Here is a 25,287-nt window from a genome sequence, read left to right on the forward strand (position 1 = left end):
CCCAGTTACTTTCAAACTCAATGCACATTGCACCTGTTCCCCTTTCCCCAGCATAGGCTTGACCTGTGCTTTGGGGAGCTACAGTGGGCCAGACGGTTTTCCACTCTTCTGCTCTTTGTCCCACTCTAAGCACTCGAAATCGAGACAAGTGGCCTTGTCTGTCTCTCGGACATCTTCTCCCACTTCTAAGCTATAGATTCTCCACTCACTGCAGTGACCTTCTTGACTCAGGGTTTCTCTGCTACCTCATGCCAACTTTAGGATCCCCTCTGGTGTTGACTTTCTCTGTGCAGTATGGTGTGCTCACTCCCATGCTGAATCCTCTCATTAAAATTGGTCTGAGCATGGTTTTTCTTACCCTCCTTGTCACTGACCTCCCCCAAGTGAAGCCTCTTCTTAATTGCCTGGCTGTCCAGTGGTTAAGACTCTGTGCTTCTACTGCAGGGGGCGCAGGTTCGATCCCTGGTCAGGGAACTTTTACTCCCAGCCGCACCTCCCTGGGCAGATCCTGAGCAAACCCAGGTCCTGTCAGCATGGACACAGCCCCAGGTTCTCCTGAAGCCCAAATCCCAGCGAGTACTATGGGGACTGAACTCTTGTTGCACGGAAGCTACCCCTCCTAGTCCCAAAGCAGAAGCCCTGGCAGTGCTTGTAACTCACTTTAGATATTTAATAAGAGCGTCACAATAGTAATAAAACAACAGCCACAGAAAACAAACTTACAGTTACCAAAGGGGAAGGGAGGGAAGGGACAAATTAGGAGTTTGGGATTAACATATGTACACTACTCTATATAAAACAGATAATCAACAAGCTCCTACTATATAGCACAGGGAACTCTACTCAATAGTCTGTGATAAGCCTATAAGGGAAAAGAATCTGAAAAAATATATATATGTATAACTGAATCACTGTGCTGTGTACACCTGAAACTAACACAACATTGTAAATCAACTATACTCCAATAAAAAATTAATTAAAAAACAGAACAAAACGATGAGCTTTTCCATTGCCTAGGACAATCCACTCATATTCCTAGACCTTTGTCAACAGCAGTCCGGCACAAATGCAAACAGTAACAGCAGTCAGCAGAATCAAATGAGAATCCTATCAATGTCACTGTGTTTACACTGTTCCTATTTAATTGCATATGTTACAGCGAAATGAGTATTGTGGTCAAAGAAAGCAAATGTAAAAATGTTTCAATAAACTTTACATCACTGTACAACCCCAAAGCTGGGTTTAATGTGGTGGCGGAATGCTTTCAGCAACATCATAAAGCAGATGTCTGAAATTGCTGCAAACTGCAACTTGGCTTACAATCCAAAGTCTTAACCCAACGAAAAAAGATTTAATGTTTCAGAAAACTTTTTTCCAAACCAAAAAAGGGACCCTGACCATCCTGATTAGTTTGTGAACAGGTCACTAATTGTTTTACTTGAATATTAAAAGAACAAAATGTTTATGGAGTAGTAAAATTTGATTGGATAACTTTACCCTGGGACAATCTGCTTTGATGAATGCTAACTATTTAGGCTTACCTTTATATTATTACTATGGCCAAGGTCATAACTGAGAGGTTGATTACACATGCCAAGAAAGCAACATCGACCGTTCTCTTTTGGGGGCTGCAGTTAGTGGGATGCCTCGGAGTACACCATTACTGCATTGCTAGTGTTGGTCTAGTGCCAGCACCACTTAACTTCTAGCATATGGTGCCAAGCGCCAGACTTCTCTGCCTTGATACCCCACTGTGTTGAGACCGTTGACCAGGTTTTATTCATCACTTTATGAAACAAACTTCCATATAACTGTCCTGACTGAAACTTCTACTTTTCTCTAAATTCGTTTCCAATCATCTTTGAGGGGATGCCAACATTCACCTTCTCCAATTCAGCTTGAAGTATTAAAGCAACGATGGAACTTGGAAGATGATTAGTTCATAATACAAGAATTGAGTTTTGTGATTTTTGTACTTTTTTTCTCTCATTCACAATGGGTCAGAAGCATCTCCCTACATAATGCTGCTCCTTACAAGATCCTAATTACGTTTGGGACTTCAGAGCCTTGTACAGCAACTGCCTGTCATCTTACAGTAAAACATCATTATGTATAAAACATTATGCAACACGGACACCCTTCAGAGAGGCTGCACACCAGCTTCGTTTCTTTGAACAGATTGGACATAAGTGAACATTCTTTTCCTTCTTCTCAATACAAATAGTATATGTTTAATAACTTTCATGAATGTTTTCAAAATGACTAAAATAAATTAAATACAGATAACTACTTTGCCATGAAGGCTTGAAGACACGGATCTTTTGACTTTTGCCAATAATAAAAATAATAGGCTGCTGGGAGAAGGCTCCAATTGAAGATTTTCAATGATGCATTAAAAGTAGTTTTGGAAAAAACTGTAAAATTGAATACATATCTATCTATTTCTCAATAAGCAATTCGTTAACATCTGTAGTCATAAGCCTGTTCATAAAAATGAAAAATAAAAAATTAACTGTCATTAATTTTGCATTTGAGTGTATGAATTTGATTAGAGATAGTCTTTTTATAAGATTAAAAAGCTCCATAGATAGTATCTAAGTTCTCCTTCACTGAAGTCACTTGAGGGCAATTAACTAGAATTTATTATGACAAGTGAAGGAACTGTGACCTAGGGACAGTAAAAGACTGCCCAGTGGCACAAGGAGCTACAGCCAGCTTTTGAGTATTCTTTCTCCTTCTTTCCAGTAGAGTTTGTACTCTTAGATCTTATCATTCAATAGAACATCTGCAAAGGATAGTCCTTTCAAATGGTAGGATAGAAGAACAAACAACATGCAAGGAAGACCTTTCACACAAAGACTGTGTAAAATGCCATCATGTAGATAATCCTGGCAAATTGCACGATTGACCTTTATCATATGACAAAAAGTATAATGACGGGTGAGTCTAGGCTATATTTTTGTAGGAACAGTAACTTTGAATAGCTAAGTGCTAACACTGGCAAACACAGGGCTAAGACCTTTACTTTTAGTATCTCAGCCATGTGAAGTTAAAACATTACCTCTTCTTACAGATGAAACAGAGGATGTTCAATAATTTGCCCCAAATTATAGAGCTAGTGAGGTCCAAAGCTGGGATTCAAATCCAGATCTCCCTCAATCACTACAACTATGCATAATAGTTAAGAAAAAAATTATCTCTGGCCAAAAAGCACATGAAAAGATGCTCAGCCTCACTAATTATTAGAGTAATGCAAATCAAAACTACAAAGAGGTACCACCTCACACTGATCAGAATAGCCATCATCAAAAAATCTACAAATAACAAGTGCTGGAGAGGGTGTGGAGAAAAGGGAACCCTCCTACACTGTTGGTGGGAATGTAAATTGGTGCAGCCACTATGGAGAAAAGTATGGAGGTTCCTTAAAAAACTAAAAATAGAACTATCATATGACCCAGCAATCCCACTCCTGGGCATAGATCAGGAGAAAATCATAACTTGAAAAAAAACATGCACCCCAAAGTTCACTGCAGCACTATTTACAATAGCCTGGACATGGAAGCAACCTAAATGTCCATCAACAGAGGAATGAATAAAGAAGATGTGGTACATATATACAATGGAATAGTACTCAACCATAAAAAAAGAATGAAATAATGCCATTTGCAGCAACATGGATGGACCTAGAGATTATCATACTAAGTGAAGTAAATCAAAGAGAAAGACAAGTACCATGTGATATCACTTCTATGTGGAATCTAAAAAAAAATGAATAAGTTCTACAAATGAACTTATGTACAAAACAGAAACAGACTCACAGACTTCAAAAACAAACTTGTGGTTACCAAAGGGGAGAGGTCGGGAGAGGGATAGATTAGGAGTTTGGGATTAACATCTACACACTATTATATATACAACAGATAACCAACAAGGACCTACTGCACAGCACAGGGAACTCTAGTCACTAGTCTCTAAAAACCTATGAGAAAAGAATCTGTAAAGTAATGGATATATGTATCTGTATAACTGAATCACTTTGCTGTACACCTGAAACTAACACTGCATTGTAAATCAACTATACTCCAAGATAAAATAAAGATTAAATTACAAAAGAAAAAATAATCTGAGAATGTTTACATCTCAGTTACCTTTAATCTAAATTTATTCTTGCATTGTTGCAATTTGATCCTGTAGGCATTGGGACTTCACTATACTGCTTTAATGGACATTAAAGAGACAAACAAATGCTGATACTAACAAGCTGACTAGAGTACCCCAGTTAGATGAACAACTGCAGTTTCACTGGTTTCCATCTGTCCTGGGAGAACAGGCCTTTTCAGCATCTATGTTTTAAATAAGGCAGATCTTGCACTGCATAGCACAGAGAACTCTACTCAATATTCTGTAACAACCTATATGGGAAAAGAATCTGAAAAAGAATGGATATATGTATAACTGAATCACTTTGCTGTACACCTGAAACTAACACAACATTGTAGATCAACTATACTCCAATATAAAAAAAAATTAAAAATACTAGATAAACAAGGACCTACTGTATAGCACAGGGAACTATATTAATTATCTTGTAAGAACCTATAATGGAAAATAATCTGAAAAAATAACTGAAACTTTGCTGTACACCTGCAACTAACACAATATTGTAAATCAACTACACTTCAATAAAAAAAATTATAAGAACAACAACAACAAAAGGCAGGTCTGTAATCTTCGTTAAGCCATGTGCATTTATTTTCTTGTGGCAACTGCTTTCTGGGAACAAATCCCCTTCTCTGGAATCACCCAACATAAAGCTCTAATTTCAGTAGTACTGTTGTTGGATTTCTACAGGTGTGGCCTTTTCTCATCTATTCCATTCATGTGTCTTATTTTGGTATTCTTTTCCATGCCAACAGCATGGAAGTCAAGTTAGTCAGTTTAGTTACCGGGGAAACCCTAAGTTTCAAGCAACAGGTATCTTCCTTTCATTTTGGGGATGGAGTGAAGCACTGATATCGAGCTAAGGTTCTACAATAGATGGTCCTCTGGCTCCACTCCCTTCCTTCTTGCTGTATCCACGCATTTTGTTTGCTATGTAACCTTGCAGGCCTCTCATTCTGACTCCAGGCTCACTCGTGGGAATGGGTCTGGCCAATGGCACGTCAGCTAACATGACAAAGACAGAGGCTTGAAAAGCATGTGGGCAACTGGGCCCACCCTTCTGCCTTCACCTCTGCAATCCCCTGGAGAACATGCTTGCGCTAGATTGCAGGAGAGAGCTGTCCAGCCGTGGAGACGCCCCAGTTGTCAGCCTGACCTGCGAGGGAGCCTGACCAAGATCAGCAGGTTAGCTGACCCCCAGCTGACTCCAGATGCACAAACAGGAAGAACTACACCTGTAAGGGTTTGAGTCCTGGTTCTACTTCTCTATCTTCATGTCTCACCATCTCCCCTTCCTCACTCAACTCTCTAGCCAGGCTTAATTAGACGAGATCTCCCACTACACCCTGCCACCTTCTGTCTCTATAGGTTTGCTTAACATGGCTGTCTTGTATGCCTTTACTGTACTGATAGGTACCCACTCTCTTTCAAGACTTAGTGATCACTTGCCCCAAGACCTTTTGGTTGTACCACTTCTGCCCTCTCTATGCTTTCTACCTACTCAGGCAGCTTGCCAAAGCCGTTCTCAACGTTTCATGATTTTCCCTTTCACTCCAAAATTATACATTCTTAGAAGATTTTAATAAAAGCTAAGTAAGATTTTAAGAAAAGCTTCCAAGGCAGGCTGATTAAGGAGTGAAAGGTCAGAGGGGTCAGGAGGGGAAGCTGGGAAAAGGGGATATAGGGAGGGGGAGCCATTTGTTGGTATGAGTCACTTCTACTTTAGCCCCTTAGAAGTGTGGGTCTTTCTGCATCACTCTTTTAATTACTCCTAAATCAAATTTCTATTTTAAGCATCATGTGCCTCAGAATTACTTGTGCTAGGAAAGAACAGTGTAGTTAAAAAAAGGTTTATATAATAAAAGCAAGGTTGATATGGATTTATTCAAAACATTTCTTTGTTGAAAAGTGACTGCTATTCTATCCTATTCTACTTTGACATATTCTATTTTTATTTGCTAAAGAAGCTTTCAAACTTGCTCCCCTATAAATACATTTCTTCTCGTCCTTTGCCATTTACTTAATTCAATTTAAATAACTGTGGGGTGAGAGGGAGTGCTTCCTCTATTATCATCTCTCTGACCAGCTACTTTGCTGCTATTCAAGATCATCAAATTGTCTCCGATACTATCTCATGGGCCCCAGTGAGAGAGGGGTTTCTCTGTGTTTCAAATAAGGTCTAAAATTCTTCCTAGGTGGGGGCCAATTGTTAATATTTCAGATGATGGCCCTGCTCGCCTCTGAATGAGACCAGGTATTTGGTATTCTTTGGCTATTCATATTATTAAATCCTTTTAAAAAAATGTGAAACAGATTCCAGAGACAAGATGGCAGAGTAGAACTTGAGCTCACCTCCTCTCATGATAACACCCAAATCAAAACTGCTGAACAACTATTGACAAAAAAGACTAGGACCTACCAAAAAAGATATTCTACATCCAAAGACAGAAGAAGCCACAACAAGACAGTAGGAGGGGTGCTTCTGCGATATAATCAAATCCCATGCCCACCAGACGGGTGACCCACAACATGGAAAATAATTATATTGCAGAGGTTCTCTTACAGAAGTAAGAGTTCTGAGCCCCACTTCAGGCTCCCCAGCCTGGGGGTCTAGCATCAGGAGGAGGAGTCCTCAGAGCATTTGGCTTTGAAGGCCAGCGGGGCTTGAGTGCAGGAGCTCCACAGGACAGGTGGAAACAGAGACTCCACTCTTGGAGGGCGCACATAAGGTTTCCTGTGAACTGGGACCCAGGGCAAAGCAGCAACTCCATAGGAGCCTGGGTCAGACCTACCTGTGGGTCTTGGAGGGTCTCCTAGGGAGTTGGGGGTTGGCTGGGGCTCACCGTAGGGGCAAGGGCCAGAGGCCCCAGGAAATATTTATCGGCGTGAGCTCTCCCGGAGATCACCATTTTGGCACCGAGACCTTGCCCCACCCCACTGCCTGGTTCCAGTGCTGGTACACCTCAGGCCAAACAATGAACAGGGTGGGAACACAGCCCCACCCATCAGCAGACAGTCTGCCTAAAGTCTTCCTGAGCACAAAGTCTCCTCTAAATGCACCTCTTGACATGGCCCTGCCCACCAGAGGGACAAGACCCAGCTCCACCCACCAGGGGGCAGGCAACAGTCCCTCCCACCAGGAAGCCTGCACAAGCCTCTGGACCAATCTCACCCACCAGGGTGCAGACACCAGAAGAAAGAGGAACTACAAACGTGCAGCCTGAGAAACAGAGACCACAAACACAGACAGTTACACAAAATTAGACAGCAGAGAAATATATTCCAGACAAAGGAACAAGATAAAACCCCAGGAGAACTAAGTGAAGTGGAGATAGATAATCTACCTGAAAAAGAATTCAGAGTAATGAATTAAAAAAGAAAAAGCAATGCAAACACAACACTAAAGACAGTCATCAAATCACAAGAGAAGCGAACAAAAGAGGAAGGGAAGAAAAAAGACCTACAAAAACAAATCCAAAACAATGAACAAGATGGCAATAAGAACATACATATTGATAATTACCTGAAATGTAAAAGGATGAAATACTCCAACCAAAAGACATAAACTGGCTGAATGGATACAAAAATAAATCCCGTATATATGCTGTCTACAAGAGACCCACTTCAGATCTAGAGACACATACAGACTGAAAGTGAGAAGACGGAAAAAGGTATTCGACGCAAATGGAAATCAAAAGAAAGCTAGAGTAGCAATACTCATGCCAGACAAAATAGACTTTAAAATCAAGACTGTTACAAGAGACAAAGAAAGACACTATATATATACAATGATCAAAGGATCAAGTCATGAAGAGGATAAAACAATTGTAAATTTATATGCACCCAACAAAGGAGCACCTCAGTATATAAGGCAAATGCTAACAGCCATAAAAGGAGAAATCAACAGTAAGACAATAATAGCGGGGGACTTTAACACCCCACTTACATCAATGGACAGATCATCCAGACAGAAAATCAATAAGGAAACACAGGCCTTAAATGACACATTAGACCAGATGAAGTTAATTGATATTTATAGAATATTCCATTTGAAAGCAGCAGAATACACATTCTTCTCAAAGGCACATATAACATTCTCCAGGAGAGATCACAATGCTGAGCCACAAAGTGAGCCTCAGTAAATTTAAGAAAATTGAACTCATATCAAGCATCTTCTCCGACTACAAAGCTATTAGATTAGAAATCAACTACAAAAAACTGTAAAAAACACAAACACGTGGAGGTGAAACAATATGCTACTAATCAACCAATGGATCACTGAAGAAATCAAAGAAGAAATGAAAAAATACCTAGAGACAAACGAAAACAAAAGCCTGATGATCCAAGACCTACGGGACGCAGCAAAAGCAATTTTAAGAGGGACGTTTATAGCAATATTATCTCACCTCAGGAAACAAGAAAAATCTCAAATAAACAACTTAACCTTATGCCTAAAGCAACTAGAGAAAGAAGAAGAGACAAAACCCAAAGTTAGTAGAAGGAAAGAAACCATAAAGATCAGAGCAGAAATAAATGAAATAGAGACAAAGAACACATCAACAAAATTGATAAACCTTTAGCCAGACTCATCAAGAAAAAAAGGGAGAAGGCTCTAATCCATAAAATTAGAAATGAAAAAGTTGAAGTTACAACAGGCACCACAGAAATACAAAGGATCATAAGAGACTACTACAAGCAACTCTATGCCAATAAAATGGACAATCTAGAAGAAATGGACAAATTCATAGAAAGGTACAATCTCCCAAGACTGAACCAAGCAGAAATAGAAAATGTGAACAGACCAATCACAAGTACTGAAATTGAAAATGTGATTAAAAAACTCCCAACAAACAAAAGTCCAAGAGCAGATGGCTTCACAGGCGAATTCTATCAAGCATTTAGAGAAGAGTTAACACCTATCATTCTGAAACTGTTCCAAAAAAATTGCAGAGTAGGGGACACTCCCAAACTCATTCTACGAGGCCACCATCACCCTGATACCAAAACCAGGCAAAGATAGCACAAAAAAAGAAAATTACAGGCCAATATCACTGATGAATATAGATGTAAAATTCCTCAACATAATACTAGCAAACCAAACCCGACAATACAGTAAAAGGATCATATACCATGATCAAGTGGGATTCATCCCAGGGATGCAAGGATTCTTCAATATCCGCAAATCAACCAATGTGATACACCACATTAACAAATTGAAGAATAAAAACCATATGATCATCTCAATAGATGCAGAAAAAGCTTCTGACAAAATTCAACATTCATTTATGATAAAAACTCTCCAGAAAGTGGGCACAGAGCCTCAATATAATAAAGACCATATATGACAAACCCACAGCTAACATGATACTCAACAGTGAAAAGCTGAAAGCATTTCCTCTAATATCAGAAACAAGACAAGGATGCCCACTCCCACCACTTTTATTCAACATAGCTTTGGAAGTCCTAGCCACGGCAATCAGAGAAGAAAAAGAAATAAAAGGAATCCCAATTGGAAAAGAAGTAAAACTGCCACTGTTTACAGATGACATGATACTATACATAGAGAATCCTAAAGATGCTACCAGAAAACTACTCGAGCTCATCAATGAATTTGGTAAAGTTGCAGCTTACAGAATTAATACACAAAAATCTCTTGCATTTCTATATGTTAACGATGACAGATCAGAAAGAGAAATTAAGGAAACGATCCCATTTACCATCATATCAAAAAGAATAAAATTCCTAAGAATAAACCTACCCAAGGAGCCAAAATACCTGTACTTGAAAACTGTAAGATGCTGATGAAAGAAATTGAAGATGACACACACAGATGGAAAGGAATTGGAAAAATCAATATTGTTCTTGAATTAGAAGAATCAATATTGTCAAAATGAGTATACTACCTAAGGCAATCTACAGATTCAATGCAATCCCTATTAAATTACCAGTGGCATTTTTCACAGAACTAGAACAAAAAATTTTTAAATTTGTATGGAAACACGAAAAACCCCGAATAGCCAAAGCAATCCTGAGAAAGGAAAACAGAGCTGGAGGAATCAGGCTCCTTGACTACAAAGCTACAGTCATCAAAACAGTATGGTATTGGCAGAGAAACAGAAATATAGATCAATGGGACAGGATAGAAAGTCCAGAAATAAACCCATGCACCTATGGTCAACTAATCTATGTCAAAGGAGGCAGGAATATATAATGGAGAAAAGACAGCCTCTTCAATAAGTGTTGCTGGGAAAACTGGACAGCTACATGTTAAAGAATGAAACAAGAACATTCTCTAACACCATACACAAAAATAAACTCAAAATGGATTAAAGACCTAAATGTAAGACCAGATACTATAAAAGTCTTAGAGGAAAACATAGGCAGAACAATCTTTCCATAAATTGCAGCAATATCTTTTTGGATCCACCGCCTGGAGTAATGAAAATAAAAACAAAAATAAACAAATGGGACTTAATTAAACTTAAAAGCTTTTGCACAGCAAAGGAAACCATAAGCAAAACAAAAGGACAACCCACAAAATGGGAGAAAATATTTGCAAACAAAGCAACTGACAAAGGATTAATCTCCAAAATATACAAGCAGCTCATGCAGCTCAACATCAAAAAAACAACCCAGTGAACAAATGGGCAGAAGATCTAAAGAGACATTTCTCCAAAGAAGACATACAGATGGCCAAAAAGCACATGAAAAGATGCTCAACATCACTAATTATTAGAGAAATGCAAATCAAAACTACCATGAGGTATCAGCTCACACGGCTCAGAATGGCCATCATTACAAAGTCTACAAACCATAAATGCTGGAGAGGGTGTGGAGAGAAGAGAACCCTCCTATGCTGTTGGTGGGAATGTAAATTGGTACAACCATTATGGAGAACAGTATGGAGGTTCCTGAAAAGAACTAAAAATAGAACTATACCATATGATCCAGCAATCCCACTCCTGGGCATATATCCAGAGAAAACAATAATTTGAAAAGATACATGCACCCCAGTGTTCACAGCAGCACTATTTACAATAGCCAAGGCGTGGAAGCAACCTAAATGTCCATCGACAGAGGAGTGAATAATGAAGATTTGGTACATATACACAATGGAATAGTACTCAGCCATAAAAAAGAATGAAATAATGCCACTTGCAGCAACATGGATGGACCTCGAGATGATCATACTAAGCAAAGTAAGTCAGAAAGAGAAAGACAAATACCATGTGATATCACTTATATGTGGAATCTAAAATATGACACAAATGAACTTCTCTAAGAATCAGAAACAGACTCACATAGAGAACAGACTTGTGGTTGCCAAGTGGGGGTGGGGGTGGGGGCAGGGTAGGGATGGAGTGGGAGTTTGGGATTAGCAGATGCAAACTAGTACATACAGAATGGATAAACAACAAGGTCCTATTGTATAGCACAGGGGACTGTATTCACTATCCTGTAATAATCAGTCATAAAAAAGAACGAAATAATGCCATTTGCAGCAACATGGATGGACCTAGAGATTATCATACTAAGTAAAGTAAGAAAGAGAAAGACAAGTACCATGTGATCTCACTTCCATGTGGAATCTAAAAAAATGATACAAATGAACTTGTGTACAAAACAGAAACAGACTCACAGACTTCAAAAACAAACTTAGGGTTACCAAAGGGGAGAGGTCGGGGGAGGGATAGATTAGGAGTTTGGGATTAACATCTACACACTACTATATATACAACAGATAACCAACAAGGACCTACTGTACAGCACAGGGAACTCTACTCACTATTCTCTAATAACCTATATGAGAAAAGAATCTGTAAAGTAATGGATATATGTATCTGTATAACTGAATCACTTTGCTATACACCTGACACTAACACAACACTGTAAATCAACTGTAATATAAAATAAAAATTAAAATAAAAAATAAAGTGACATAGACCCAAAGTCAGTAACAAAAAAATTCTGAAATAACCCTCAGAAAAGAAAAGAAAACTAAATGTATGATATAATGACTAAACCATATAACTCCCACCCAGAAAGTGCTGTTAACCCCATGATCTCCCCATGTTTTTCCAATGGTGCTACTCCCCTCCCATCCAAGAGGTAACCATCATCCTGACTTTTATTTATAGTTTTTACACCTATGTATACATCTCTAAACACAAGAGCTTTTTATCTTTAACTTATGTATGTACAAATAGACTCATAGTGCATTCATCCTTTGGTTTCCTGATTCCTTTAACAATATGTTTGTAAGATTCATCCATGTGGTTTGCTAGAGATCAATAATTTTCAATGCTATTTGGCCTGTTATTTTTCCTAGCACAGTACGAGTGAGTGCTACCATCTTCTTGGTTAGGAAAGACAAGCCAATAAATATTGTGTACTCTTTCCGTCCTTGTCTTCCCTTGATATTTAAATTCAGAAATGCAATTGATCTGAAAACAGTCACCAAACAGAGAAGTCAATAGGGTGTGCGATACTCACTCACAACATTGGCTTGTCCGGTGAATATGGTGTACTGGAGCTCGTAGGAAACCACACTGAACTCGTCATCGGAGGTCCAGTGAACGGTGATGGTGTCATAGGAAGCCGTGCAGAGCTCTTCTCTAATTGTGGGAGGGTTGGGAGCTGTGGGGAGCAAGATGGTCATCAGCAGAGAAGCAGACACCTCTGGGATACATTTCAAAGGAGATGTTTGACAGTCAAAGCAGGCCTTTTAAAATATATCCATCAGAACTACTAAACTAGAGATGGTGATCCCAATCCAAAGAACATTTGGTTGGCTGGTTATCACTGTGATTTTTCCCAGGTAGTGTGACTTCAGCCAGCCAGTATCTTATCTCTATTTATCATGAAAGCACGTTTAGAAGGGTAAGCAAACAAGACTCTCTTATTCATGAAAGAAAACATGTTAAACAAAAAGTAAACAAGATGAACTCTTGTCATTTCATCCCCATTGTGGGGATGGCAAACTTTTTCGGTAAAGAGCTAGATGGTAAATATTTTAGGCTTTGTGGGTCATCTGGTCTCTGTTGCAACTACTCAACTCTGCTTTTGTACCATGAAAGTGGCCAGAGACAAACTGTACTCAAATAGACCTGGCCAGGTTCCAGTAGAACTTTATTTACAAAAACAAGTGAGGACCAGATTTGGCATGTGAGCCAAAGTTAGTCAACCTCTGAGCTACAAGATGCCACGTATTTTTATATTCAGGCACCCAACTGAAAAAATACTGATGTTTGTTATCCCATAACATATCAGTCAGATAATTGTTTGAAAATTTTCTTTCATTACATGTTTTGATGCCTTATAAAAATGTATTAGTGTGATTCTGTTTTCTTTTCATTTTTTCAGTTGATAGGTGAGATTTCAAATTAAGAACATGATTGCCAATCAATCATATCTAAGAAGTACATTTTCCTTCCTCAAGAAAAACAGGATTCCTTGGCATTTGATTAACTTATCGTTGGGGAAGGCTGCTGTTTTATGTCTTGAACACATTCTGGAGCAGAGAAGTCTAAATCCTACCCAAATGATGATTTTAAGTTGACTTCTACTGGATTGATTTCAATAACTGGTTTTATGAGACGAGTTTGTGAGCAAGAAAAAGCCTAGGCAGTGAGTGCTTTGCACTGGCAATAATATTTTAGAGCAGGAGCTGGCAAGCTATGGCTATGGGCCAAATCTGGCCCACTGCCTGTTTTTGTAAATAAAGTTTTATTGGAACACAGCCAGGCTCATTCATTTATATACTGTCTCTGGCTGCCTTTGTGCAATAGCAGAATTGAGTAGTTGCAACCATATGTCCTGCAAAGACTAAAATATTTACCATCTGGCCCTTTACAGTCAGAGTTTGCCGAGCCCTGGTTTAAAGCGTCGATCCAGGCCTTTTTTCCCATTCTTCTGTACACCAGAACCTAACTTCAAAAGGAGAAATATATCTGCACCCGACAGATGAGGAGCAATGTTTGCTTACACTATTAGAGAATTCTTTCCTGCTTGAAACTTTGATTAGGATGGATGAGTCCTAAAGAAACCCGAAGAAGGAGGAAAGTTTATGAAAATGGTAAAATTTAAAACTTTGTTTTAGTACTCTGCACTTTGCCACTTGACAATACATGCAGGACAAATATCGAAGCAAGTAACTTTTATATCTGTGGCATAAAGTCAGTTAGCCCAGCTTAGTCTATTGATTATTGAATTCCACAAACATTATTGCGGCAGGCACTGCATTACGGTATGCATTAAGGGATACTACTCAGCCAGAAAATGAAATAATGTCATGTGCCATGGACTTAGAGATGATCATATTAAGTGAAGTAAGTCAGGCAGAGAAAGACATATACCATATGATATCACTTACATGTAGAATCTAAAGTATGACACAAATGAACTTATCTATGAAACAGAAAGAGACTCAAAGACATAGAGAACAGACTTGTGGTTCTCAAGGGGGAGGAGAGGTGGGGGAGGGACGGATTGGGAGTTTGGGATTAGCAGATGCAAACTATTATATATAGAATGGATAAACAGCAAGGTGCTACTGTAGAGCACAGGGAACATATTCAATATCCTGTGATAAACCATAATGGAAAAGAATATGAAAAAGAATATATTGGGCTGGCCAAAAAGTTCGTTCGGGTTTTGCCGTAAGCTTGTGTATACTATATCTATATGTATAACTGAATCACTTTGCTGTACACCTGAAACTAACACAACATTGTAAATCTACTATACTTCAACAAAGTAAATTAAAAAAAAGCGATAACTTGAAAAAAGAAAGATGTGCATTAAGATAGAAGGGCTCTACAGAGCCCTTAAAACATTCTTTCTGGAATATGACTTTATACATCTGTCTCCTGAAGTATCCACATGCAAGATTTAGTGTCATCAAAAACAGAAATATAGATCAATGGAACAGGATAGAAAGCCCAGAGATAAACCCACGCATATATGGTCACCGTATCTTTGATGAAGGAGGCAAGAATATATAATGGAGAAAAGACAGCCTCTTCAGTAAGTGGTGCTGGGAAAACTGGACAGCTACACGTAAAAGAATGAAATTAGAACACTCCCTAACACCATACACAAAAATAAACTCAAACTGGATAAAAGACCTAAATGTAAGGCCAGACACTATAAAACTCTTAGAGAAAAACACAGGCAGAACACTCTATGACATAAATCACAGCAAGATCCTTTTTGACCCACCTCCTAGAGAAATGGAAATTAAAAACAAAAATAAACAAATGGGACCTAATGAAATTTAAAAGCTTTTGCACAGCAAAGGAAACCATAAACAAGACGAAAAGACAACCCTCAGAATGGGAGAAAATATTTGCAAACGAAGCAAAGAATTAATCTCCAAAATATACAAGCAGCTCATGCAGCTCAATATCAAAAGAACCACCCAATCCAAAAATAGGCAGAAGACCTAAATAGACATTTCTCCAAAGAAGATATACAGCTTGCCAACAAACACATGAAAGAATGCTCAGCATTGCTAATCATTAGAGAAATGCAAATCAAAACTACAATGAGGTATCACCTCACACCAGTCAGAATGGCCATCATCAAAAAATCTACAAACGATAAATGCTGGAGAGGGTGTGGAGAAAAGGGAACCCTCTTGCACTGGTGGTGGGAATGTAAATTGATACAGCCACTATGGAGAACGGTATGGAGGTTCCTTAAAGAACTAAAAATAGAATTACCATACGACCCAGCAATCCCACTACTGGGCATATACCCTGAGAAAACCATAATTCAAAAAGAGTCATGTACCACAATGTTCATTGCAGCTCTATTTACAACAGCCAGGACATGGAAGCAACCTAAGTGTCCATCATCGGATGAATGGATAAAGAAGATGTGGCACATATATACAATGGAATATTACTCAGCCATAAAAAGAAATGAAATTGAGTTATTTGTAGTGAGGTGGATGGACCTAGAGTCTGTCATTCAGAGTGAAGTAAGTCAGAAGGAGAAAAACAAATACCATATGCTAACACATATATATGGAATCTAAAAAAAAAAAGTTCTGAAGAACCTAGGGGCAGGACAGGAATAAAGATGCAGGCGCAGAGAATGGACTTGAGGACACAGGGAGGGGGAAGGGTAAGCTGGGGCAAAGTGAGAGAGTGGCATGGACATATATACACTACCAGATGTAAAATAGGTAGCTAGTGGGAAGCAACCGCATAGCACAGGGAGATCAGCTCGGTGCTTTGTGACCACCTAGAGGGGTGGGATAGGGAGGGTGGGAGGGAGGGAGACGCAAGAGGGAGGGGATATGGGGACATATGTATACCTATAACTGATTCACTTTGTTATACAGCAGAAGCTAACACAACATTGTAAAGCAATTACACTCCAATAAAGATGTTAAAAAAAAAAGAACAGATAGAAAGCTTGGAAATAGACCCATGATACATAGAACTTGACGTACAAAAAAGGCAGCACCACAAAGGTGGCAAAGCCATCTTCATGAGGAAAGAATAGATTGCTTAGAAATTATGTTGATAAAACTGGTTTACAATATGAAGAAAAATTCAGTTAAATCCCTACCTTACACTAAATACAAAGGTAAACTTCAGATAGCTCAAAGATATAAATGGAAAAGTAAAACAATGAGGCTAATGGAAGAAGCAGAATATCTTTGTGACTTAGGATGGGGAAAGGTTTCTTAAACAAGATCCAAAAATACAAACCTTAAATCACTAAGATGTATACTTTAAATATCTTGCAATTTTATTTGTCAATTATACCTCAATAAAGCTGAAATTTTTTAAAAAATAAAAAAAATGGTAGAATTTATTAGTGAAAAAAAAGAGATTTAGTGCCATGTGCTGTGACTTGGATGAATAAGTGATACCGATCGAGAGATGCCTTCCATGGAGGAGGCCCAGCTGCATCGTAAAACATGCTTATTACTGTCTGTGTGGTCCCTGTTAGTGTGGGATCACCCTGCATGGATCAGTGGAGAAATATTTATTCTCCCATCATCTAAATAGTTCATTGAATTATTTCTCCATCAACCATCGTAGAAAGATTTGGTTCTTTCTGCACTGCACTATATGATTAAATATAAAGAACACTGTGTTTGAAATAGGCAGGTAGCTGGGAGACACATGGCAGGGGCTGTAATCAGGGAGGGAGTGTCACCTCTCTGGGTTATTCACTTGACATACCATTTAGAGGCATGTCAGAGGCGAAAAAAAAAAATCTTGTTTTCACAGCCAGGCAGTCTAACCCTGTTTTGATTATAAACCCAATGGGTTTGTCCTGAAAAGTCAATATCCAATTTACAGTAAACGAGAACAGCAGCATGCTGCCAATTTCAATATTCATGCAATTGGTATATCAGAACTGTTATTTTCTTGCCTCTGTCATAAACAGGACACAAGAAATGGTGGGCTAATACTCCACAAACACTTCATTTCCTGCTTACGAATGTCTGATAAACTATTTGGACTTGGCAATATCAGCCAAGCATTGTATGTTATGGCCAGGATCGATGTTATGTCTAGAAACGGTCCAAATTTGTATTGGAGGGTGACAGCTAAGAAGGCATAATAGCAGGTACCCCATATGGTCTTTAGTTTGGCATAAACAGCCATCGGGATGATATATGGTGTACACTCTACAAGTCAGTGCAAACTACTTTCACAATTTCCCCTGCAGTCAGTACTCTGGCATTCACGTAGAGATTAGAATGGGCATACGTTATTGAAATGCTATTCAACAATTTTGGGGAAATGGGGAGGGCATTCTTGACAATAAGACACTGATTTTGTGCAGAATGGCCACGTGCCCGGCCAAACATTTTTCAGTCTTCTCTGCCCTTGGGCGTGACCTTATGACATGGATCTAGCCCACAAGACACAAGTGGAAGTCTGCTAGATGGATCTTCTGAGCAAGCTTTTGGTTTTCCTCATAAACAGACTTGGCTGACAGAGCTTTTGGTCATCATTTCCCATCTGTCCCTCTCTTTTTGTCTGTAACTTGGGCATAACGCTTGGAGGTGGAATAGTTAGGCAGTCATGTGGCAAGACAGTGAAGATGGCAGAGCACAAAAAGAGGAAGAGCCTGGGGTCCGAAGTTATCACTGAACCGCTGCCCAGCCCTGGACGGCAACAGAAGCCTCTGTCCTCCTGTTTCTCTGATAGGAACACTGTCTGATGGGTTTAGTCACTGCTAACTGGATTTTCTGTTGCTGTGACCACACTCATTCCCAAATGATATAAGAAAACAGGAGATTTTTAATAGGATGCCATCATAAAAAGCAGCTCAGCCCGAGAAAGGCTCACCTGCAGGGTCCAACACAGTAGCCACGAGCTCCGTGTGGCTCTTTACATTTCACTTTAATTAAAGTGAAACAAAAGTAAAAACTCACTAACCACATTTCAGATTTTCAACACAGCCCCACGTGGCTAGCAGGTACCCTACTGGACAGTGCAGTGTGTTTCTATCATCCTAGAAAGTTCTGTGGCATAGTGTTAGTTGAGGTAAATCTCAGAGTGAAAAGCTACATTCATAAATAGTTGAAATCGAGTTTGGTTTCTTACTGGACGTGCTTTTTGAGTCAACTTCTTTCTTCCTTCATAGGCATGGTATGGTGTGAAAGAATTACCTAAGATAAGAAGATGTTTCTGGGGTGACTCGCCTCCCTTGCAAATGCACAAAGGCTAAAACCGGCACCTCGGGTCCAGGCAAAGAAGAAAAAAACTGATCTGGGTACAGTGCTCCTTGAACATAGAAATCCTTTGCTTTCTAGCCACAGACTGTAAAAATAAACATCACCCAATGCTCCGTCTCTCCTGCTTCCCCTTTCCCAACTGCTCTCCCACAAACACACATACACAATGAGAGTGGAGACACTGGTGCCGCGCTAAGTTAGGGATGTGGTCTCTTGAAGGTGGCACATCCTAAATTCAGTGCACAGCTGGCTTCACTGTATACGCGGAGCTTCTCTGAAGTCCCCGCGGCACCCGCGGCTTTGGATAACACAAATAAAGTCATCTAAACAGTCCACATTCTATGAGCGAATGTGGTCAGTTCTTGCCTTAGCAGTCGACGGCTAAGAAAAATTTGGAAGCATGGTTAGGAATAGGAGTAGCCAGAGGTTCCTTTTATTATGGCTGCTTTTGTTTTTTAAGCTTGACCTCACCCTCCACCACACAAAAAAATGCCTATCAGAAAGCACAGAACTAAAACATGGCACCAGGAATACAAGTGTGATTTTTGGGACATCTGCCATGGTGACCTTTGCCAAGATGAAATTCAGTCTTTTACTAGAAAGTATGGAGGTCTTTGGAGTCTGTACAGACCTGAGCTAAATCCTAATTCTGCCTCTCCCTAGCTATCTCACCTCCAGCAAGATGGATGACCTCTGTCGTCTGCAAAATGAGGATTATAATACTTCACCTCAATTCGATGTTGGGAAGATTAAACAAACACAAAGAGCCAGAGCAGGGTAGATACCCCATTAGAGTTAGCTGCTAAGTTTTTCTCTGCCAAGGCACTGTGAGAGTCATCTGCCTTGCTGACATGAAATGGAAAACAGCCACGCGGCCTCATGCACCTCTCTGATGGCCAACAGATGTATCATGTGTGGTACCCACACGCCGAGAGTGCAGGAAATGGTGGTAAGTATGCTTTCAATGACCGAGATTCTCTTTTTGCCTCTGTCCCCAGTTTAGTCTTGGACTGTATTATTTTGCTTGAAAAAAAAACCAAAAACCAAAGGAATACCAAAAATGTTTTACGGGAATATTAGACTTCATTCCTAAATCAGAAGCCCACACCTCTGGTTTTAGGACACTGATCAAGTGTCAAAGTTTGTATCACTGAACGTACCCAGTATTAAAGAAAACACAAAAGACAATACCTGTAAGGTAATCCAGACATTCTAGCAATTTCTTCTCTCGTGAAAAATCTAAGGCAAAGGTGTCAAATGTATCGTTGAGGTTGATTTCAGGAATTAGCACCTGGGATGATGCCGTTGCCATGGAGACTCTATAATTGAAACAAAACAACTTTTTAGAAATGTCAAGCTGGCTTTTTACCATCACTGCATCAGAGTGAAAAAATAAAACGAAAAGAAATATCATTAAAAAATCGTGCTGTTTTTTTTAAATTAATTAATTTATTTTTGGCTGTGTTGGGTCTTCATTGCTGTGTGCGGGTTTTCTCTAGTTGCGGCGAGCAGGGGCTACTCTTTGTTGTGGTGCGCGGGCTTCTCATTGTGATGGCTTCTCTTGCTGCAGAGCACAGGCTCTAGGCGCACGGGCTTCAGTAGTTGTGGCACGCGGGCTCAGTAGTTGTGGCTCACGGGCTCTAGAGCGCAGGCTCAGTAGTTGTGGCGCACGGGCTTAGTTGCTCCGCGGCATGTGGGATCTTCCCGGACCAGGGCTCGAACCCGTGTCCCCTGCCTTGGCAGACGGATTCTTAACCACTGTGCCACCAGGGGAGTCCAAAATAGTGCTGTTTTTGATGTAAGCTATTATATATAGGATGGATAAACAACAAGGTCCTACCGTATAGCACAGGGAACTATATTCAATATCCTGTGATAAACCATAATGGAAAAGAATATTAAAAAAATAATGTATATATAACTGAATCACTTTGCTGTACAGCAAAAATTAACACACTGTAAATCAACTATACTTCAATTAAAAAAAATAAATTTAAAAAATGTCAAGAAATAAAACCAGTGCTCTTTTTACACGTGAGCCTTAAGAAAAATCTTGGAATGGCACAACAGGCAACACAGTGCAAATGAGCATAAGCTACGAGAGAAGGCAGAGGAACTGGGAAAACAGCGGAATGGCTTCCCCCCTTCCTTTTTACTATCGGAAAAAAATTCCCCGTGGAGGCGAAAGAATATTCATATTTCACATTGCTGTATATTTAACTCTCTGGCCCCCGCACATCTAACCCCAGCGAGAAGCACATAGCTCCAGGCATTTCTTCACACATCTGTCTGGGAAACTGTTTGTTCCTTTCAGACTCGACCCTGCTCCACTTCAAAGAAGAGTCTCCCAAATTTCAAGCTGCATAAAAGGCAAAGTGAAGATGAAAAAAGAATGTTTCCAGATATTGGATTAGTTTAATCAATGACTAGCCTCTCCCTAAAATAAACATTAAAAAAGGAGTTTTTGTCAGGCTCGTTTTCATTCTCCTTGTCTTCATGTTCTTGCACCATATTCCCAGCAGATGCCACGGAAAATATACATGAGCTTTCTCACAAATTCCCCTGATGGGTCCACCGTTTCTCCTCTTCATTAAGGTTGTTAGTTAGACTTCTCGTTTATAATCTATAAAGCAAGCTATTGGTATGTATCGGTCTCCTGCAATGGACTCTCACGTTGATTGGGAAAGTTATTATTAATAGCAGAACATTTTGACTAATTAACAATGCAAGTGATTCTTCTAAGAACAAGAAAATTATGGGATGATGTAAACCACTTCTGAGCACATCAAACTATGCTAGACTCATAATCTTGATTTTGGTATTTCAGGAAGTTCAATAAACACCACCAAGGACCTACTATGTGTAGGATACTGTGTAGGGTACTGGGAATTTTTGAGCAAAGAAACAACCTTTAAATGATTTAGCCATAACCTAGTTACTTATTTTCTAATGAGAAGGGCATTGATGCTCATTTATACAAGACCATAGAGCTAGCTGACAGCAGCCAGGAAGAGAATTCTAGGTCTGTACTCTTCCATTTAATCTAGAAACATTTCAACCTGGTTACACTAAAAGATAGATCTCCTCTTGCATCTCTTAATGGCTCTTAAAGTTTTGGATTTTATAAAGAAATATATCTTGGCTATAAAAATTACATCTGTGGGCACATCTATACAATGGAATATTTTTCAGCCATAAAAAGGAATGAAATACTGATATATGCTATGACATGGATGAACCCTGAAAGTATTATGATAAGTGAAAGAAGCCAGACACAAAAGGCCACATATTGTATGATGCACTTGTATGAAATGTCCAGAATAGGCAAATCCATAGAGACAGAAGGTAAATCAGTGGTTGCCAGGGGCTGGGGGCAGGGGACAATGGAGAGTGATTACATAATGGGTGTGGGGTTTTCTTTTGGGGTGATGAAAATAATTCGGAACTTGACAGAGGCAGGAATTGTACAACACTGTGCATGTACTAAAGTGCCAATGAACTGGTCACTTTAAAATGGTTAATTTTATGTTATGCAAATTTCACCTCAATAAAAAAGTTACACCTATGAAATGTTCGAAATCCTTAGAGATAAAGTTTCTATAATTGTACTTCTGGTGCATATTCAGTGCTATATAGGGAGGGAAGTAGAGAAGATAATCAACAAAGTAATAATTGGAATGATACTGAGATCCATACATGAAAGTTTGAAGAGGAATAAACTCTGGAAAGAAAAGTTTCAAGTGTTTGAATGAGGGTAGAGAATCTAAATTCACCACCTGATCCTTTCACCAAGAAACAGTGACGAGCAGAGTTGTGTGATTTTATTAGCTAATTATTGCACCCAAGAGAACTGGACTAATTATTATGACAAACAACTGCTAATTCAGACTGATGGATAAAGGGATGGTTGCTAGGCAATTTTCACAGACGGTCAAACTGGACTTAAAGAACGCTTTCCTTATGACCGATAATCACAAAAACTCCTTCAAACTCAGAGATCTTAGGATTAGTCACCAAATATTCAATGAATACTGACTAAGCCCTTCAAATATGTCATTTACTGAAGATCCCAAAATATTTGCATCAATGCAGAAAGGTTCAAAGAAATGCTCCAGTGCCATTTGAACTCCTCGAATAAAAATTTCAAAGTGAAACCCCAGTTATTTCTGTTTCATGATGTCCAACAGGGAGAACTGCACCAAGCTATCATGAAACAAGCACCGAACTTTCTATTGTGTTTCTCTGCTGTTTCCGCGTGGCATAGATCTTGTGCTCACCAGGTTAGGAGATCTCGAATGCTCTGAACAGATAATCTCAAGCTGGTACTTCCCCTGTCCAGTGGCACAAGCTTCTGTTCAGGTTCATCCAAAATAGATTTCATTCCCAACTTTCTCCTGGTTCTATGGTCCACAAACAATTAACTAAACCATGCTTTAGTCAAGGGACACTGTTGACAATGCCTGACATCTTGATGGTGGGAACTTTGTAGAGTGGGAACAGAAAGGCTGAAAGTTCCTAAGCCTGGGAGGCAAAGACTGACAGCAAGACTCTTTGGAGACGATTGCAGCTTTTAACACCTACACATTTTTTCTGATAGAAGGAAAGACATTTATCTTTGGCTACAATTTCAAATTCTTAATTGGACTGACAGGCAAGCGGAGATCTGCCAAATTCAACATTTTAGGCTATGTTTTTCTTCCCCAAATCCTTGTTGCCCATCTCTTGGCCTTTCAGATAAATTGCCAAAATCCACCAGGGCCATCAGCACATGCCACTTTCTCAATTCTGTGCTTTTAGAGTCATGTGTGTGTGTGTGTGTGTACGGGAATATGTGTGCACATGCTTGTGAGTGTGTGTGTGTGTCAAGCTCTTAACACACTGGAGCAAATAAGGGCATTGTGTCCTACCTTGACACTTAATGGGGTGGGCTGCACGTTACTTCCCCTTTCTGTTTTGACTTCGATGTCCCTAATCTCCATGACACTCAGTTGCTAGCAGCCACATGGGGCCAGTTTTCTGGAAGGAAGACATGTCTAGAGCTAGAGCGCTTCCAAGATTTCTGCCAAACAGTCAACACCAGGGGAAGATGCTCTACCCTTCCCGCTTATTATTCCCCCATGCCCGACCGCCTGACAATGGCACTTAAATGGGTCTCTCTCGGGCAGGTGGGCTACGACGCACATCACCATGGTTAAAACCCGGTGAGTTCTCACAGTAACAAAATGTGGTTTACTTTAGTCAGCTCAGGAATTCCCAAACGCATTTGACCCTGGAACCTTGTTGTTTTAACACCAATTAACACCCTGTAGAACACATTTCAAAAATCACTCATCAGATGCACTCCAGTTGATAACTGGAGTTCTCAGTTTTGTATTCTGGGGAAGTCTGTTGGATCCTTGAATTGCCTGTGGCAGTGAGGGACAGAGGAGTCATCCAGTGGAGTCTGAGTCCCTCCTAGGAACTCTGAAAAACGGTACTGTTCAGAGGGAATTTTCTTTTTATCATCCTCTTGATACAGATAATTTGCTGCTAAAAATGATTTCAATTTTAGATGTCTCATAAGTAGTAGACCAACTTTCTTATGCTTGGATTGAGTGAAGAGTTTTGCTTATTTAACATCATCTTAGAAAAGTGCACATTGAATCACACCAAGAACTATATATATTAGCGAGGCTTGAGCATATAGTACGTTATACAACCCATTTGCATCCATTTAGTGAGTGCGAAGGAAGGAAATTAGCATTTGTTGGAAGTTCACCTTGAGACAGGAACTCAGCTAATATCTTTACTACATTATTTCATTTTATCCCTACAGCAACCATATTAGGTAGGAATAATCGGCCCTGTTTTATAGATTTGTTCACACATTCATTCAGATCAGGCAGTTTGCTATGTGCTGGGGCCATAATGGTGAAAACAAGATGGCTAGGGGTCCTGCCCGCTGGGAGCACATGAGCAAAATGAGACTCACAAGTATTAGGGAGCAGCCCTAGTGCTACCCGTAATTACTCCTGAGCAATTAGCACAGAGCCAAGCGCTTGATTCCAAAGCATATGCATCTCCTACAATGTAAAACTTGAGGCTCTCTCTCTGCTTGGGGTTTTCTGATGTTTCTGAATTGAAAAACTTGTCGTGGTCTGATTCAGCTTGTGGGCGAACATATCCACTTTAAGTGGTTTAACGATGCAGAAAAATCACATCCAACTCTCACTTTAGGAAGGCCTGCAGGATTAAAAGCTTGTTCTGGGCATTCCACCCTTGAATAGAAGAATAAAGATGGTTTAGAAATACACAGGCGCCAAAGCCCAAGGCAGACACAACAGGAAACACAACTATGAAGTCACGTTCTAGAGAAGAATGTTAAGTAATATGAAAACATAAATCCAACAAACATTATGGACTATCTACAACACTTA

General features: G+C 39.6%; 1 protein-coding gene across 8 annotated transcripts in view; it reads right to left on the reverse strand.

The window, feature by feature from the left end:
• Nucleotides 1-25,287, reverse strand: part of MID1 (midline 1) — a 376,348-nt gene that overhangs the window by 22,238 nt on the left and 328,823 nt on the right. For all 8 annotated transcript variants that reach the window (XM_036840249.1, XM_036840256.1, XM_036840252.1 and 5 more), the window contains 2 exons: nucleotides 20,063-20,190; nucleotides 12,655-12,798 (listed from right to left, as the gene is read on the reverse strand). In XM_036840249.1, the coding sequence (XP_036696144.1) occupies nucleotides 12,655-12,798; nucleotides 20,063-20,190 (272 nt within the window). The remainder of the gene's footprint in view (nucleotides 1-12,654; nucleotides 12,799-20,062; nucleotides 20,191-25,287) is intronic.

This window comes from Balaenoptera musculus, chromosome X (genome assembly GCF_009873245.2).
Source record: "Balaenoptera musculus isolate JJ_BM4_2016_0621 chromosome X, mBalMus1.pri.v3, whole genome shotgun sequence".
Taxonomy (NCBI): domain Eukaryota; kingdom Metazoa; phylum Chordata; class Mammalia; order Artiodactyla; family Balaenopteridae; genus Balaenoptera; species Balaenoptera musculus.